Here is a 20,534-nt window from a genome sequence, read left to right on the forward strand (position 1 = left end):
TCGCATTGCGAATGTGACAAAATTGCAATTAAGTACTTATATATGCCCATATGTGCTGCTGATTCGCACATTGGCAACACGCATGCGTGTCCCGGCGCGAGGTCTGCATATACTGCACCGCGTTTCGACGAGTTCTCAGCACTCGTTGACGCGATTCTGCCGTGCTCGACGTCTGGCGTTGTTTTATTCTCGTGGCTAGTGTTAGCTAGTCTGCTACTACGCGGGATTACTACTTTCCTATTACACGATCGCGACAGAAACAGCTACTCTGGAGGGCGGGTTTCCTCTTCGTTTTTACGTCGTGCAGCCGGGACCGGATTCGATCGAGTTTAATGTGTAACAATAACACGCTTGGAGATGAGGGTAACACGGAGCTGTTTGGGCAACATCACCAAGATGTTGGACTTTTATTCGCAATTCAATCCCTCGCCGCTTTCGATAAAACAGTTCATCGATTTCGGTAAGTCCTCCTCGCACTCTCTTCATGTATTGGTGAGCGTGAAAGGCGCTCCAGCTGCCTCTAACGCGTCGCTGCATCTAGTGTTTTATGTATCGTCTCGATTTATATTCCGACGTGCGGCGTACGGCGTATGTGCCGTCCGTCATCGCTTCCACTCGCTACGTCAATTAAGCACGATTGACAGAGAAACGGTCGAATTACGACCGACGTGATACGGTATAACTTTTACAGCGGTACTATATATGTCTCACAATCAGTATTGGTTATTTCAGTATTATTTAATCCTTCGACAATAGCTTTATAGAAAGATTATTTATCCTCAAAAGAATCTTTTTATATTTCCTATAAAAATTTCTATATTCTCCATTAAAAACCATAGAATATCATATATGTATATTATTTCACAATAATGACACATATATTTTTCATAGTTTCAATTTATAATACGCTTTGTAATAGGCAACCAAAAGATAATATTGATATAAAAGCGTTACATTATTTACATTTTATCTAATTCTTTCAACAATTTGTAAAAATAATTTTTTGAAAAATATTTTTTATTAATTCCACGTGATTCTTTAAAAGTTACAAGATATATTATTGTTACATACTTATTTACTGTAACTTATAATTAAAATATGATAAAAAATTCATTTTATATTAATATCAAAGTAATTTTTGAAATTACAAGAATGCTATGTGTCATTGAAAGTCAAACTATTAAAAAAATTTGTAATAATGAAAAATACTAAGAAATGTTACGAATTTACATTCAACATATGGATTACTATTTAAATACGTATGTCGTGTATGTAAACACAGACGCTTAATGATTATAATTTTTGCATTTAACAGAATCGTGATATCTCTGCATTTGGTGTTGCAATAACATTATAATCTTGCGTGATGTAACATTGTATAAACATTAATTAAACATACAAATTAATGCATACATTCGTTGGAGTAATGAGATTAAATATATAGAAAGAAATATTGAATGTTTAATATATTTTTATAATACGGTTATGATATTAATGTAATATGATTCATGAGCATAAAGTAGAAAATTAATATAATTTTACTTTTTATTTTATCTTCAATCCAATATTCAAATCTAGAAGTATAAAATTCGTCAGAAATATAAAATGTTTTTTATTTATTTCATAATTTCCATTATAAAATATTATGACTTTGATTTCTAACAATATTTATTCTCTAATATTATTGATTTGATTTTTTTTTTAATCCAGCGTCCTTGGAGCTTTATATGAGCCTCATGTTTCATGTGCTTGATCCGTCACTGTATTTAACAATGGCGACGTTATTATACTAGACTGTTTTTATGATACACACGTATGGCGTATGTGCGAACGCGACGAGAAATTCGTGATGTTTTAAACACGCGTGATTTCGTAATTGGTTCTCATTTCTCTCGTAGGAAGTTGTCCCTTTCTCCCCTTCTTTTTATTTTTATAAAGAGAAACGTCGAATGTGTTTCGCTACGGTGTTTCTCCAAAAGTAGGCCTTCTCATTGAGTTATGCTATGTGCTCATCGATAAGAAGTGATAATAAATACATATATGATATAATCGCGGCACACATAAGCAAACATAAATCTCTACCGCAAAACATGCAATAACATTTACATACAATTCATGTTTGTCATTTAAATTTAGTTTTATCATCAAAAAGGATATTGTTTCTATCATAAATATTTTTATGCGAAGGCAAGACTGAAATGACAGATAAACAATTAGCATATAAACAATAATAAAATTCTGAGAAGAATTGGTTTAAAAATTTTAATCTTTATATTTTTCAAAGAAGGGGTAAAAAATATTAAAAGCTATAATTTTTGAGGAATAATTTTTTAACAGTAAAATGAAACGCACTGAACGAAACGTGCTGAAAAAGAAACGTCGTTTTAGAGCTTGGAAATGTGAGATACACGGGTGAGATCATTCACCTGCGATTTCTTGATTTCAATGCATAAATACGTCGTGTGTTTTGTCTAACAGCTGTTTTTTTTTCAACATGTCACTAGTCATCACGGATGAATTTCACAGACGTGTTTAAAGTAATCTTGTGCTTTAGACTAGAGTTCATCTTAATGCACTTCATAGAAGTGCATATTGTTACACATTCGCGGTCTATTGATCTCATAATCAGACATGATCTATGGAATATTGATTGAGAGGCGCGATATACAATATATATATGTCAATTGAAAATGGATTATTTATTATTATATGATGACTTAGAATTGTGATTAATATAGTGAGGCAATTTACGGCAATTTAAAAATTTATTTTGCAAAATATTTAAGTTATTGTATGGGAAATTCTATAAAATGTGTGTGTAAAATTTCAAGAACAGATTTTTCAATGAAAACATAAGGAGTATCTATATTTTTAATTTTAATTTCAATTGTTATTGCGAGTATATTGAATTTTCTTCGTAATTTATCGGCGAGCAATTATGCGAATGTAACATCCTGTCTCACCTTCGGCAACAAATTTCCATTGTCGTTTCCTTTGTACGCAATCTTTGTGCGCAGTAATATACTATGAAAAGTACATCGAAAGACTTTTTGGACGTGCATTAGAAGATCCAATTAATTTCAACGCGAGTGACGAATCAAAGTTTTATACCGAAATACTCCGCTATGCAAACATTTGGGGGAAGGATTAATGTCGAATTCCGTTGCAAACCATATATACGGGAAAATAGAATTCTTGTTTCAAGGGACAAATGAAGGACACGCGTCCTTCATTTCGCACTGGGTCAAGGACGCAAATATATCACGCATGTGGAGAAAGCTGCATTCGCTGGTTTTAGTCACTGTCATTATCTCCTACGGAAGTTTTACAACGAAAATAGAATAACTACACGTATGCGTGGTATCATTCCATCTTGGAACGTTGCCCATAACTTGGCAAGGTTTGGTGATACGAAAAGCAATCCGGTAAAAATTTGTCAACCCGCGGATGGTGTCGTATTTAAAATTATACATCCACATCTGTCTGACGCACATTCGCGTTTCGCCCAAAATATTTACGTCATGTTACTGTGTACTTTGTACCGTTAACATCGGTACTTTCAAGTATTTTTAAGATATATACCAGGAGTGTAAGTTAAAGTTTGCCGGTTTTTACAGTAGGTGTTGCTAGCAGGATGTAGGCATTTCTATGATTTGTTATATACACGATTGTTTTCTATTGACATTAACCTCCAAAAACACTTAAGTCTCATTCTGTCAAAATAATAGCGTCATAGTCGTTTAAATCAATGAATATGTCGAGTTTCGTTCCAAATAAAGAGCATTTGCGGCATTCGTTGCTTTTCTTATTTCATCAAAAGAAAAAAGCAGCTGAAGCACATCGTTTGCTAGTAGAAACTTATGGTGAACATGCTTCAATGATTAGAACATGTGAGACATGGTTTCGTCAATTTAAAAGTGGAGATTTCGATTTGAAAGACAATGAACATCCTGGTGCAGTGAAAAGGTTTGAAGACGAGGATTTGCAGGTGTTGTTGGATGAAGACCCAACCCAATCACAACAAATATTGGCAGAAAAACTTAATGTGTCCCGAGTAGCAATTTGCCAACGTTTAAAAGCCATGGGAAAAATTCAGAAGTATGGAAAATGGGTGCCACACGCATTGAACGACAGGCAAATGGAACATCGAAAAACCATTTGTGAAATGCTGCTTCAACGGTTCGAAAGGAAGTCTTTTTTGCATCGGATTGTCACGGGTGACGAGAAGTGGATTTTTTTTTAGAACCCGAAGCGAAAAAGATCATGGCTTTTACCTGGTGAAGCCGCTCCATCCACAGCAAAGCCCAATCGCTTTGGCCGTAAGACAATGCTCTGTGTTTGGTGGGACCAGGATGGTGTGGTGTACCACGACCTATTAAAACCTGGTGAAACGGTAAATACGGATCGCTACCGACAACAAATGATCAATTTGAATCATGCGTTGATCGTTAAACGACCGGAATGGGCCCGAAGACATGGCAAAGTTATTTTGCAACATGACAACGCACCGTCTCATACCGCTAGATCCGTGAAGGACACATTAAAAGCACTTAATTGGGAAATATTATCGCATCCGCCGTACTCTCCAGACCTCGCCCCGTCCGACTTCCACCTTTTCGCATCGATGGGGCACTCACTTGCAGAGCAGCACTTCGTCAATTTTGAAGAAGTTGAAAAATGGCTTGTCGAATGGTTTTCCTCGAAAGAGAAAAAATTTTTTTGGAATGGTATCCATAATTTGCCTGAAAGATGGACGAAATGTGTAGAATCAAATGGTCAATACTTTGAATAAAAATATTTTGAGATTCCCTTGAAAATTATGTGTTTTTTTTAACGAAAAAACCGGCAAACTTCAACTTACACTCCTGGTATATACATCAGACAACCAATAAAGTTCATGCGGTTTTACTAATAATAAACTTCGCGAAAAATCGTACGAACTTTGTCCATTTCGATATATAATGAAAATTCAGATTCGTACACTTTTTCTTCGCAACTTTATAATAAATTCTAAAAATTCAAATTGTGAATAAGAATTCTGGTTGTGCTGAGAAAGTAAACAGTTGAGAATATAATTCAAATAAAATTTAAAAGAAAAATGAAAAATTTACTCTGTTTGTGAACGTTATCAACTATTAGAACGTATAATTTGTGATATGCGAATGAAAGAGCACTAATTGCTCATTTATTATCTTATTCGCGGAATATATATTTGTGTGGTACATATTCTATTTACGTATCGCACATTGGCGGATTATACTTTTATTATGCATTTTTATCATGTAGCAAGGCAGAAGATTATCAATATCGCGCTGCGCGCGTTATCACCACGTGTTAGTTCGTGATGATGACTTTTCTTTTACCGCACTACTGCGTTCTTAACAAATAACAAGTCAAATTGAATGTTATATTTCTGTCGTGGTTCGATGGGATTTAACGTATCATAACAGCACGAACGAAATTACTGAATGAATGTATACTGATTGGAAATTAGAGGGTAGATTAAGGGTATTCTGTTACAATATCGAATGAATACTTCTCGTGATTGGATACTTTATACGCAACGCGTTGTTCAGTATCTTTTATATTATTTTTAAGTTGACCCAGTTATCTACGTTTCTCTCAGATTTTTTTTTTTTATATTTAGTTCCATAATTACACGATCAAGGAAAAAGACATTTGTTACTTGAAACGATCGCCGAAATCTTAACGGCGTTATTGGTCTGTATAATTGAGGTCAGACCAGTGAACAAAGTGCTGGCAAATTAAATCCGAAGTCAACTGCTTGTTAGAATGAAACCACGAAAAGAAGCATGAGGTTTGTTCGCGTCGCATGCTCCAACATGCTCCAATCTATAGTATTACGTTACGTATACTATAGATTGGAGTATATCGGAGCATGTTGGAGCATGCGACGCGAACAAACCTATATTCTTGCGTTTCCTGGAACAACGTACTTTCTTATATACTTTGTATATGAAAAATGAAAACGGTAACATTATCAGTATTTGCCAATAAAACATGTCATTTGAATGTTTGAGCAGAATGTTTAGCGTTGCAAAAGGGAAAAACTAATTAATTCTCTGTAATAAAATACCTAATATTTATGCGAAAATTATTATTTGTTTTATTGATAATAAATATTGCTTACTTAATTTTATATGTAAATTAAATAGACAGATAATTTCTATCGTAAATTAAAATTATTGTAAATTTCAATCCTTAATTATTTAACGCTGGCAGTTAAGAAGAGTTTTGTTAATAATTATTGCAAAATAAACTTTATTAGGGGACGTAATGTTTGTAAGATCGGTGAACGCTAAAAGAGAAGACTAGGACGAATATTTTAGAAGAAAATAGAACACTAGCTTTTCCGTATAAACATAAACAGCAATAAAGAGTTGTTTTAAAACCGGTTACTATCGGAAATAGCATTTTAAGTAAAACAGTAGTTCTCTACGGAATATTTTCAGTAAGTGGGATATTTTTAAATATTTTTATCGCAACAGGTATTATTATCGAGATAGGAAGAATTTATCAATTTATCCTTCTTTTATTTTACTAAAAAACAATTATACGGTATCGTATATGTTATCTTTACTTTTACTCGTTAAAAGTTTATTATTTTAGTGTGAAATGCTCGCTATAACAAACAGGTTGAGAAACACTTACGTATTATATCCCTCCTGCACTGGTAGATCAGCAAGATAACGTGCGGGAAACAGCGATTCAGTTTTATATCCACTCATCTAAGTTTAACGCGCACATTTTATCAATCGTAGCGCGCTGATGACTAATTTTTGAAACTTTAACGTTTATAATGTTTGTTATCTTTTTATTCTTTATGCTACAGAAGAAGTGAGTTTACGATTGCTTATATCTACGTGCAGACCATATAGATTATCTATGGATTATACGGATCATAAACTATTTATATAGATGTTCTCATAGATCTCAAGGTACTTTAAAAGTGTTACATGAAGCTTACCGATTTAATTCTCTGCCTTTTTCTTTATTTTGTCTTCATTTTGTCTTCATTAATTTTATGGAACACCTATATTCTTTACCAATGAGCAGCATACTTTTCGTATACTTTATTTACACTATTCTTTATTTAGCGCGATCCGGGTTTTTAACTTGATAGAAATACGCTTAGAGCCTGTTTCGCTTTATCTTACAATGTGCGATTTTTAAAAGTGCTTTGTCATACAAACGATTATCTTCTCAATGAGAATGCTATTATTTTTTTTAAGCACGTTTGAATAAAACACTTCATAATTCTTCGAAAATTTAACAGTTAATTAAACAATTAAACTCTTCTTTATGCTCTATTATTAGATACCTGACATGAAATAAAGTTTTGTTTGATATGTAAAAAGAAAAGTAACTTTTCACGATAGTCGTAAATGGGAAATAATACTTCCAAGTTTTGCTTGTTCTGGCATTTAATTCGAGGAAGTAACTGTTTCTATAATACGATGCAATGTTTTACACGGAAGTAGTAAATTTATTTCAAGCGAGAAACTCATTGTTGTGTGTCTGCATTATGCAATTATGTAATTATGTTGGCAATCAGTTATCGACAAGTTATGTAATGTGTGAAGCGTGGAATATCTGATTTCGTTTTTTTTAAATTATATGATTTTATCTCGTCAGACTGCGGTCGCAGCGCGTTTTGTGGTTTCCGCATAGCTATTAGTTCGACCTTCGTCGTTATTTAGAATATAAATACTTAGAAGTTTTATAATATTTTTAACTGAATTCAAGATGTTTATTCACTGTAATAACTCTGATAGCACTAATAATTATATAATAATTATATATCTGTGTCTTTGTAAACAAATGACATAAGTGCAATAAACATTTTATTTTAAGCGTTTTACTCTTACAACTATTATTTTAAAGATAAACTTATTAATTAGCTGCGTTGCAAAAATAGAATTGTTTTTAGTCTTCTTTGCGACATGATTTTTAAATTTACAGTGACAGCTAATTAGTTTCAGCAACTTCCCATGGGACATCCTGTAGATTGTCAAAGTAGAAGTTAATTAAATAGAATAACATCATAGAAAATAAGTAAAATAGTAATTAATTAAACATTTAAAAGTATGCTTACTAAAAATTAGATTACATTAAATTAAATACGTAAAAAACTTAATAAAAAAAGTAAGCAGATTATTTACTAAAAGTATCAGTTGTCTCGGTCAAATAAATTTAAAGTTAAATCACGAATTTCATTGCTTGTTATTTAGTCACCAGTTTATAAATATGTCATAATTCTCATCTGTGTATGTTTCTCTGTATTGTATTACATAACCGTTTTGTATATTGAAAATCATTGATAGAGGACCAATGAATGATATGATTTGAACTTTTCACGAATTGTTTCGGACGAACACAATTGTTATCTATGATTATTGCATTCGTATAGGCAATATACATACATGCTAGCGCGGGAGTGTCCAATCAGTCGATCGCGACGTGTTTTTCGATAGATCTTCACATTTCAATTTTTACCTTGATTTTATTATAAAATTTATGTTTATAAATTTAATATTCATTTTGTTTCTATTATATATAATTTGTTTATATTTTAATATTTAGTTTGTCTCTATCGATATGTTTAATAAACGTTAAAATCATGGTCTAATTTTGTATTTTTCTCCCGTACATGGTTATATTACAAGATCGCTCTATTAAAAACTCTATTAAAAATAGTTCACATTTACAAAAAGATTGCTACAGCATTCTGCTAGTGCAATTACAATATTCGACCGACTATTTTTTTCTATGAAACTTAATGATATACCTAATGTTTTCTCAGTACTGTTATTATGATGCATAATTGGCGCAAAATCGAGTAGTTATTATATAATTGAAAAATACGTAAGAGCCAAACCGAAAATAGTCTTGTCTCTGATATCGATTAATAAAATTTTTAATTTTCTATCAAACTTTTTATTGATAATTGATAATTACATCTCTTCTAATCTGTATTCTAAATTCTAAGTAAATAAATACATATATTTTAATAAATAATAAATTACTTCTGATTCTAATTTTTCTTTTGATTTTGCTTCTGATTATAATTTTATATACACTGGTATAAACAACATCATAAATACAAACGTCTTGATATGAAGCTTCTGGAAAGAAAGTGATAGTAAACACTTATCATTTCAGAAGACCGTGATCACATACAGTGTGAGTTCTAAATTTACGTGCTCTGGAGTCAGAATGCTAATTCGATGATGTGAAAATGAAACGAACTAACTTCTCGCCGTTATCTATTAGCGTAAGGAAGACTGATTAGATGATTCTTCTGCAAACGTGACCTCCATAAATTGTCACAATTTTTACACATGCTGACAGTTCTAGATTGTATAAAATATGGCATACATATTTACTATCATTTTCCATGTCTGTGAAGTTAGCATATCATTTATTAGAATCTCATAAATAAACGTCATATTTACTTGCATCCAGAATAGTTCTACAGTTCCTGATAGGTTTGATCAATAGTTCTGTTGATTTACCGTTAAAATCGCAATTTATAAGAATGAGATGCCAACTTCACATTCGACATACTAGCATCTCATCAAATTTCGAATATATGAGCATCGAACAGTTGTTTCCCGCATAGTTCTGCAATTTAAATAGGTTTGAACAAGAGTTCTACTGGAATTCTCATTCTCTGGAATAAATTTGCTTTATTTTCAATTATATATTGAGCAAAACATTGAATATAAATTTTTTTTAATATATTAAATTTTTATGAAATGCATTTTTTATTGAAATTGCGATCGTAAAAATTATAATTATTCAAGCAAGAATAATACAACTTTATTTATTATTTGATTTGAATTTTTATGAGTAATAGTTCATTTTATTTCTATTTTTTACATTTGAAATAAATATATATTCAGGCCTTGGAAACAAAAGAGGAAAAAATATAATGTAAAAAGTGTAATTCGTAAGACGAATGCAAATTCTATGGCGCGGTTCGTGTTGATCGTCGAATGTAAATTCTGTCACGTGCGATTCTTGCAAAATCACGCGTAATTCGCGTGCGCTTTGCGTCACGCAGTAAAAAATAAAAAAAAGAAATGTTAATTCACAGATTTGGTAAAATTAGTGTTGTTGATTATCTACGTGAATATCGAGTACAAAGTTCAAAGATTGCAAAGCTTGTTTTAGTTTCGCCGTCATAAGGCCGGTAAACAATCGATTTCGTTTGACGTCATTCTCTGCTATCCGCGAGATTTCGGTGCAACGCTTCTTTTTTTATCTTTCTACACAGGAAGTGTCAATGACACAATTTTGAAATATAAAAAATATTCGAGAAAGAATATTAAGTTATTTTATTTATGGTTTCGATAAAGATCGACGACCTCTGAATATCGAATAATGCTATCGAGAAACTCCAATACGAGTGAAATCATTTAATGTGTCATCTGAATTAACGACAATCCTCAGATTAAAATAGTCGTACTTTTTTCGCTTAAAAGTATGTTACAAAGGTAACACTTGTATTCGAGACCCATTTGTCGCAATCTGTTTGGTATATCGCTTTCAAACCGGCTAAAGTCGAACAATAACAAATGATTGCACGCGGTAGTTAAACAGATATGTATAGGTTGTTTAACAGCCGCTAATATTCTTATCTGTTGTTTTGTTGGCGACAAGCGTCTCATGACTCAGAATAAAGAGCCATGAGACACTTCGCTCTTAATAAGCGGATTATCCTACGTTGCTTAAGAGAGAACGTACTCGACGTCACGCATTGATAAAATATTTGAACAATGCAAATTCTACAATTACAATGGTGTCTGTGGTCGCATGTATATATAAATATTTATCTCTGCATGAGATAAGATACATTTATGTCGTCATATTAATTTCTGAGAGTAATATCATTGCGCGCCACTTCAGCGTATCTGGTATGTTTGAGTTTTTGTATATAGCTAATGCAGTTTGAATCATAAGTTAGCTCTAATAGCTTCAAGCAGATGATCCTTTTTTGTCGTCCTATGACGAATCGTACATTATATTCAGCTTGCGAATTTTGCATTTTATTTGTTCAACGAATCAGTTAATTAAATTAAAACCACACACATCTTTATTTTTAGAGTTTATAATTAAAAAAATACATGGTTTTCTGTGCACTTTATATATTTGCAAATTTATCAACATTTTTGTGACATTATTATAGCATTCTCTGTATGGTATTAAAATAATATAATTTTTTGATCGACTTATTAGTAACTCAAATTTTTAATTGTGACGCAAAACTCGAATTTAATTAATATTAAATTAGGTTGCATTGTTGGAAAGGGCGTCGCGATTTCGGTTACAGTTGCGTGGCGATTGCATCAATCGATGCAAATACCACGACCAGTGTCCATGACAAATGGTGGGCAGATGCTGCAGGAGTCCGTCTATCTATTTTCACTTTGTCAAATGGAATTTTAGATAAATGGTTTACTGCAACGCGATCTGCGTCTGGCAGATAAGGTCGTTCAATTTCCTAGTAATTTCTCAGTTGATCACACTTGGAAGTAAATCGCTGGAACCAGGTGCAATTCCTCTTCGGAGAATTCATGATACACATAATTCAACGCCCACGAGTCCTCGCGTTACAAGCATCATGCTTAACAGTGTGAAGATTTCAAATGTTGCGCAATTTACGTCATCGCTCTGCGATATCGTGTATTTTCTCGGCCCACTTAAAATCCATATTTGAAATTTACACTATAGAACCCACGTCCGTGAAACTGTTTCACACGCGAAATTTAATCCAATTGAACGATGGAAACTGAATTTCGCTAATAAGTGAATTCGCCATTTAGGAAGGACGACGCAGTTTACTGCTTTATTAAGCTCGATTAAAATTGCACACGAACAATACGGCCATCATAGTTGGCTCTTCGATGCTTCCAACCTTTCCACTGATTACATTTTGCATGATAAATAGTTGTTATCAGTCGCTCACCACAAGGAAAATTAGTGAGTGTACTATCTAATCTGTTTGGCACAATTCTTAAACATAGATTTTTATGAGAAAGCGCGAAAAGTTTTGTACAAAAATATATATTGATTTTTTTCCAATAGAAAATAATAAATTTAACAAGTAGGTTTCTAAAAAAGTTGCTGAATCACTAAAAATAAATATAATTTTTTTTGTCATTTTTTAAAAAATAATTTGCTATAATGATTGCGATATTAATATGAACACGATTTAAAATTCTATTTGACGATCGCTCAATATCAATATTTTATTATTGAGGATAAAATATGTTGACGTTTTCATTTTATGTAGCCTTTTCTTGATATTTGTTAAGATGCTCTATCGTTATGGTAGGACATTTTTCAGATTCGTGATTTCTCAAGTAACAATCTTCTCGCGTTGCAAATATATGCTCACGAGGTCGAGGTTTATTTTCAGAGCACGCTGCCTCACGCACCCGGGAACATGTCTCAAGCATGTCTGTAAATAATTAAATTTTCTCTTCGATGGAAAGATAAGAGATATTACAATCGATTTATCGACATTTACTCAAGCGTGCCGCTACCAAATATTTTACAGGCGATCGATAGACATTTCTATCACAACGACTGTTTTATGTGTATTTTGTTTTTTCTTAGTGATATATATATTTGATAAAGTGTAAAAATATTTAAAGTTTCAATAAATAGACATTAATTAAGGTAAAACAAAAGAATTTTATTAATGAAGTCTTTTGTTAATGTATTTTAACTTGTTCATAGTTTGAATTTTGTTCTAACAATTTGTAATCGATCGATTAAATATTTTGCAATGGTGCGTTGTGTATGAACAAACACATGCAAAGGATAACTATAGTTCATATTTGTCAATAGTGACAGCGACATGCTGTTAAGTAGGTTAGTGTATGATTACTGGAGGTAGTTCAGTTTGCAGGAAGTTTGTATCGATTTTTCTACAGGCGACAAGATAATACATAGCAGTTTATAGATAAATTTTATTTTTTATGCAATAGATATTCTATATATTTATAAGTTTTCGAATGTCAATCTGTTTATGCAAGATTTTTTACACAATTTTTATACAATGATAATTTATTCAATATTAACATAAAATATCGATCCTCTGAACTTTTTATACTCGAATTTATGTATATAACTATTTTAGAAAGTTACATTAATTTGTCGTAAATTTGTATTTAGAAATATTTGAAAGTAATTAAATAAAATATATTTTAATATTTAAAAATAAATTATGACCACTTGGAAAAATTTAACTTTATAAATTCAACAGTGATAAATAAATATGTGAGCTCTCTCTCATCCCGTGATAAAATTTTTGCACCAATTAATTAGATAAATAAATATTTTTGTTTAATTCAATTATGAAATGCAAATATTCATAAATTTTGCCTCTTTGTTGGCAGTATTAAACTGCGGAGAATAAAAACTCACTTTTTGCTTTATTATGTTAATACTTTGCTGACCAACTTAGTCGACAGTACGGATACGACCGACGCAATTTTGCCTATTGTGCGAAATTTGTATGCTTTTTCATAAAATTAACAGGTTGATTATCAACAAAATATGTACCGTATCGATTAATGGACTTTTTGGTGATAAAGTACTAAGATAAAAGCCTAGTTAGATAAAATTAAGGAAGACAATTTTATCTAGTTAGATAAAATTGCCTTCCTTATCCCATCTTTATTTTTATCCTTATTCTTATCGCGTATATAGAAAGAGTTTATGTTGTTATCAGTGTCGGTTTTATCACTAGGCATTATAGGCAATTGCCTAGGGACGCCATAAGAGAAAGGGGCGCCCATCCGTCGCTAAAAACAATGAAGAATTTAAATAATTGCGAAATGAAACAAGTTTTCTTTATGTGGGAATTGATCACACAGTTTTTACAAAAACCGTCGAAAAAATACATGTTGAAAGTGACAAATAAAGTAAAAATAATTTCCAAATTTAATTACAAATATTTAAATAAACGTAAAGGGTTTATTAGTGTTTTAAATAAACGTTAAGGGTTTATTAGTGTTTTAAATAAAATAATTAGTTGCTGATGCGTGCTTTCTTTGAATTTTAGGATTAGATTGGATTTGCCACGAAAATAATTTGCATAATATCGAAATATTGCTTAGGGGCGAACTGATTTTAAAACCGACTAAAAACTACACGTTAAGTATATCTCATTTCTTTCAAATAAATTATTCAAATACATATGTTTTTTCTCGACGGACTTTTGTCAGCTGTTTACCCGATTAAGTTATTTATTAAAACACCGCAAAACTTCCATCAAACTTGCGGTTTCCTTTCCGAGAGAATATGTATTCTTGCGATAATACAGCGATGAGTTATTATTTTTTTCTGGAAGACACTTCTAATTTCCGCAAATATGTATTTTGCGCCTGATAGATGAAAAAAACATGATATAAAACGAAACTTGTGTGTTTTGATAACTGCTTTCGCATTTACAGCCGACTTTTTGATAACTGCTAAACATTAAGACATAACGCAAAAATCCATTAACCGCAAAAAGAAACTTATTGATCGAAAAAATAAGATTTTTATTGAATAAAACTTATTGTTGAAATTAAATTATTAAAATTTTGTTTCTCACAAATTAGGATATTTAAATCGTATTTTTATATAAAATTCTATTAATTATTTTTTATTATTCTGTATAAAATATTCCGATATCGTTATTTTACGAAATGTTTGCTGTCAATACGAGTAAAATAAAGTTTTGGCAAAAATATCCAGCATTAAAGCTTATATATTTTTATTATATTTTTATTTTGATTATGATATCGGTTAGGAATTAATTTGATAAAATATTACTAAATTTTATATATTGTTAATTAATGTTTGCGATTACGATTATAATTGTATCATGTATTTTTCAGGTCTAAGCGCTTGCGAAAGGAAATCCTTTATATTCCTGAGGAAAGAACTGCCAGTACGTCTCGCCAACATTATGAAAGAGATCCATTTGCTACCGGATAATCTATTGAAGATGCCTAGTGTGGGTATTGTGAATAATTTGTATGTCACTTCTTTCGACGAAATAATACAATTCGAGAAATCGGATGTCAACGACACCACTTTAGACAAGTGAGTATATGAACTAAGCATTTTCTTGAACGATACGATATTTTTGCGAAAAATTGTTGCGCAAATAACATTATTATATGAGCCTTTCGATGAATCTTTTTGCAGATTCTGTCAAGCTCTGATAAAAATCCGAAATAGGCACACCGATGTCGTCCAGACCATGGCACAGGGCGTCTTGGAGCTGAAGGAGTCTTACGACGTGGACAATCAGACTGAGAACAGCATTCAGTATTTTCTGGACAGATTTCTCATGTCTCGTATTTCCATTCGTATGCTGATCAATCAGCACAGTAAGTTCATTTTGAAAGCAAATTTACCTATGAATGGCATATTGACGTTTTACATTAATGATTCCTTTCATTGCGTTTCAGCGCTTCTTTTTGGTGGGCAATTAAACGGGCACAGTAGACATGTGGGATGTATAGATCCGTCCTGTGACGTGATCGGCGTTATTAAAGATGCTTACGAGAACGCACGTTTTCTGTGCGATCAATATTATTTGGCTAGCCCGGAATTGGTAGTCAAACAACATAATGGCAAGTTTGAATAAAGTTGATTGTACTTGCGTTAGAGTAAGTAGTTTGGAACAAACAATTTTCTATAGAAGTAGATTGTTCCAAACGTTGTTACCATTATTCCCACAAATTATAGGAGTAATTATAAAGCAATACGTTATTAATTATAGAGCAATTACATTATTAACCGTACAATCTATATTTTTACCATCCGATGGAAATTAATGAATTTAAAAAAATGCATTAAATTTCGATTGTAATCGTTGCTCCTTTCATTTTTCCAGAATTTGAACGAAGCAGTGAAATTAGAATCATTTATGTGCCGAGCCATTTGTATCATATGCTATTCGAGCTCTTCAAGAACAGTATGAGAGCTGTGATGGAACATCACGGATCAGATTCGGATAATTGTCCGCCGCTCGAAGTTTTGCTTGTGCGCGGCAAAGAGGACATCTGTGTGAAGGTACGACAAATTTTGTGGCGAGCAATTCGATTTTCAGAGTGATTAGAATCCACGCTATCATTTTATCCGACTGTTTCAGATATCTGATAGAGGCGGCGGAATTCCTCGTTCACAAATGGACCATTTATTCAAGTATATGTATAGTACCGCTCCACAGCCGAGCAAATCGGACAATGCTCATACGGTACCGCTTGCAGGATATGGATACGGTCTGCCATTGTCTCGGCTATATGCTAGGTATCTGCACGGTGATATCGTGCTGCTTAGCTGTGAGGGATACGGTACAGACGCCATTATTTATCTGAAGGTAACGCTTTAGATTTCTCTGTGCCGAGCATTTGCGAAGATACATTTGATTTAGGAACGGTGTCTCTAAACAAAGGTTTTTATCTGCAGGCGTTATCCACTGAGGCGAACGAGCTATTACCAATATTTAATAAAACTTCGTCGAAATTCTACCGTACGCCAATACCTACGACGGATTGGAGTAGTCAGTGTGGCGGTGGAATGGCGACGAGGCAACTTAGTATGAGTCATGCTCAAGGCCACAGGCTTCCACATGGAATGGAAATCACTCATTTATAGCAATCGATACGGATCAGGAAATGTTTGGGTAATTCATAATAAAAATGACATATGTGCATTCACAATTCTTTACAATTTGTTAAGAGACTGATTTTACATGTTCTTTTCTAGGGAACTCAGAAAAATCTTCTGACTGCGCGCAAAGGATGCTTTAATAATGGATAATAATTAACGGGAAAATTAGATCTGTATTCAAATTAAGGATAAATATTGCAGAAATATTCTTTAAGTATGAGAAACAATTAGGACTATTAGGAGGATGAAACGTTACATTGGCCAAAAATATAATAATGATAATCTTCCTTGTGCCGTAACTGCACTACATATCAAATTAATTACACAGATTTGAGACATCTGTTTTTTAATGTTTGGTGTGTTTTCTATGGCACAAGCGTAGAACATCAAAATCAAACTATCTACTACGTGTTTATAGTGAAAAGATTTAACAGAGTTTTACAATATAAATTTAAAAAGAAAAAGAAAAGTTTTCAAATCTAAAAAAAATTAATAACAATTTGTTTTATAATGAATTTGTTTTATAATGAAGCTTTGCGTTTGAATAATTGTAATGTTAAATTTTATATGGTCAAATGTATTTCGTCTTCTCGTTAGTTATATTGCAAATCACATCAGCATTTTTAATTCAGAAAGCATTTTCTGTTGCATTGTGTTGCATTACTAGGCAACATGTAGCTCGTAATGTCCGATGATTCATCCTAGACCACGTTATGAATTTCATTTGTAAAAAAGTTATCTAACGTATTTATAAATCAATAATACAAAAGCATTGTAAATATATTTTTAAGAAATTTTAAATAATGCATTTTTTGTTCTTTTTTTCTATTTATCTTATAATTTTTTAGAAGATATTTAATTGGATATATATCTTAAAACGTAGTCTAGGAAAGGCAGACATCCACTTCCGATCGATTGTTTGAGGCACATAACAAACTGCAGACTGTGATGTAAAATTTTGATTTAGCCGTTAGACAACTTACACCTGTTAGCATATGCGTCTACAAGACGCGTGTCGCGTTTGTAGTAAGCAAGTTATAATTTCGCAGCAATGTATATGCCGGTTGGTTTCGAGCGATCGAAACTCTCCATCTCCTGCAAAATATTTTATACTGTATAAAAACAATTTATAAAGTCGACCGGTTGAATACGATGCACTTTTTAATTACATTTTCTACGAGCAGATTGTCTTTATACGGGTCAGAGATGTTTTTTCACGAAGAAAATTTTTGGTACGGATCTTACGTGTTTGGAGGTATCTGTACACGCATTTCAATATACATATTTGTACATCTATTTTGTATTTTTTTATAATATTATGTTTTCTTTTGTAAAATCACATTTTTAAATGAGAAAATAAAATTAACGAATAAATTTTGATAACGTAACATCTATTGGCTCTATTGTTATTTTACTGTAAAAATTAGGAGCGGAAAATGGCGATTGTTAAACTGCCTTATAAATATCAACGGTTTATAATATATTTTACATAATTGTATATTATATAAGATATATTATACATATAATACGTTAAATAATATATTTACATATATACATATATATTATATATAATGCATCAAATATTTTATATATTAGATATGTAATACGTATTATATATACAATATTTTATATATTATATAATATATATTACTGATTAGGGAGAGTTTTTGATTTATGATCGTACAGATACCTTTGAGCGACGAGCATTATTTTGTAAGTTTATACTGTATGATGCTGGCAGAAGAATGTTGTATGCAGTGGTAAACCAAGCATTTGAATGCTGTGTTTTTTACGATACTGCAGTTTTATCAAGCGTAACTTTGCGGACGCTTGTTAAACTCGTTCCTAATTAAACATGTATATCGAGTATAAAATGCGCATAACACGTGTAACATTTCAGTGATCATAACGTTGACGATTTGTAGGGCCCTTGTTCACCAAATGTGATCCTAGAGATGATTTACAGAAACACGTTGTATATATAATACTATGTTGCGTAACATAAGCGATAAATAATTATGTAAATTTTTAGTTTATTATTACAGACCTATAGACACTCGTGCGTGAGGTATGAATAAGAAGATCTCTTGTAAAGCATTATTAATAAATATCGCATCAAACGTAAAACACACAAATTATTTGAAGCAGTGGACCCTATCTACTTGAAGCAGGTCACCCTATCTACTCTTAGCAGCTTAATTACCGCCAATTTAAATAAGTTCTCGTTAATTTTTAAATCACAGTATCCACACTACGTCTGATAAAAACCCGCATTTTATCAAGGTAAACAATGAATCTAGGACATTGCGTAGAGTGCTGGCGACTCCTAAATAACTCATTCCGCATATGTAAATCAACACCTATATTCCCTTACTCTGCATGCATCTCACGTTTTATGATTCCGTAAAAACAGTACATATAACGTATAAAAGTCGAGAGGCGAGTCACCAGGGCGCATTCCGCTTCTGTATCCTGCGAAGACACTACAGGTGATATTCAACCAGTTATTATCGGTGTATATATATAGCTTAGGTAGAAAAAAAACATTTATAATTTCTGTTCACAGTATGATTTCTGATTTAAGTTTTGAAATTGGACAACTAAATCATTTTATTTTCAACTATAAAAATCCATCATTTTTTCTTTATTTATTTTCCACAAATGAGTGTTCTCGATCATTTATTCGATGCACATATCGCAATGTTAAGATTTGCAGTTTGCTAACAATAACAATAAGATTATTTGTAAACTTGTTTGTAAAGAGAATCAGAGAACACAGATAATCAGAAATCACGCGTACTTAAATCACGTGGAAAAAGATACGGCATTCGTGATTTTGTAATCAGTAGAAGCACTCTGCATTTTTACAATTTTTTGATAAACATTATCTTCATCTATAATTAGGTGATGAGAACTTCTTATCAATTTTTATCACTTATTTAGATTAGCTTCCGTTTCGATTGAAAAGACACGCTGTCAATCACGCAATAATTAATCGGTAGAGATTTCGTGATAAAATGATAGACTTGAGATATGATAGACTTGTGCACTTAATAAAAATATAAATATACATATAATACACAAAAAATACGAAACACGAGCATTATTTTTTCAAAACAATAATATTAAATTATTTAACTAGAAAAATAAGCACAACCCTGATGGAAATATTTTGCTGAAAGTACTATGAAATCAATGAAAAGTAAAATAAAAGTTTTTGAAAAATTACTGAATATATATATTTCAAAATAAATCATAATTTTCCGTATGAAAATTTAATGTAATACTATGAAATATAAGGAAAGTTAAAATATATTGCTAAAAAGTAACAAGAGTTTTTAAATAATTATCATTATAAAATTTACCGAATTAAACTGAAAACTGTTACTTTTTAATGAAAAATTGCTGAAATATTTATGAAACTAATTAATGGGGTCAATTGAGAGAAATTTTCAAATACATTTCAGCAAAATTTCGTTATATTTTTAGAAAAATATTTTTATGAGAGAAACTAAAAAAGTTTTTCAAAAAATAAAATTTATATTACGACAATTATTAAAATAAGAATAAATTTAGTAGATATTCAATAATAATTTTTTTGTCTTATTACATCTGTGTCGCGTATGTATATTGCAAGTACTTTCTTTATGTTACATATGCATTATTGAATTATATTAAAAGTGTAATTTTTTTTTTAAATTGCGACTTTTTCAAGTTTATACATTATTTTCATACAATAGCAAAAAAATATTGCTGTTTTCCGTAAATATGTATTTAAATGTAATATTTCAATACTAATATTATTTTATAAATAAAAAAATAAGCTTTTC

The 20,534-nt window shown here is 31.6% G+C and overlaps 1 protein-coding gene across 1 annotated transcript; it reads left to right on the top strand.

The window, feature by feature from the left end:
- Positions 1–78: 78 nt before the first annotated feature.
- Positions 79–18,839, top strand: Pdk (pyruvate dehydrogenase kinase). Its single transcript, XM_012359627.2, has 8 exons — positions 79–460; positions 14,919–15,126; positions 15,232–15,416; positions 15,498–15,662; positions 15,926–16,104; positions 16,184–16,411; positions 16,501–16,717; positions 16,801–18,839. The coding sequence occupies exons 1-7, from the start codon at positions 358–360 to the stop codon at positions 16,687–16,689; spliced, it is 1,257 nt and encodes a 418-aa protein (XP_012215050.1). The 5' UTR covers positions 79–357; the 3' UTR covers positions 16,690–16,717; positions 16,801–18,839.
- The last annotated feature ends 1,695 nt before the right edge of the window (positions 18,840–20,534 follow it).

Source organism: Linepithema humile, chromosome 1 (genome assembly GCF_040581485.1).
Source record: "Linepithema humile isolate Giens D197 chromosome 1, Lhum_UNIL_v1.0, whole genome shotgun sequence".
NCBI lineage: Eukaryota > Metazoa > Arthropoda > Insecta > Hymenoptera > Formicidae > Linepithema > Linepithema humile.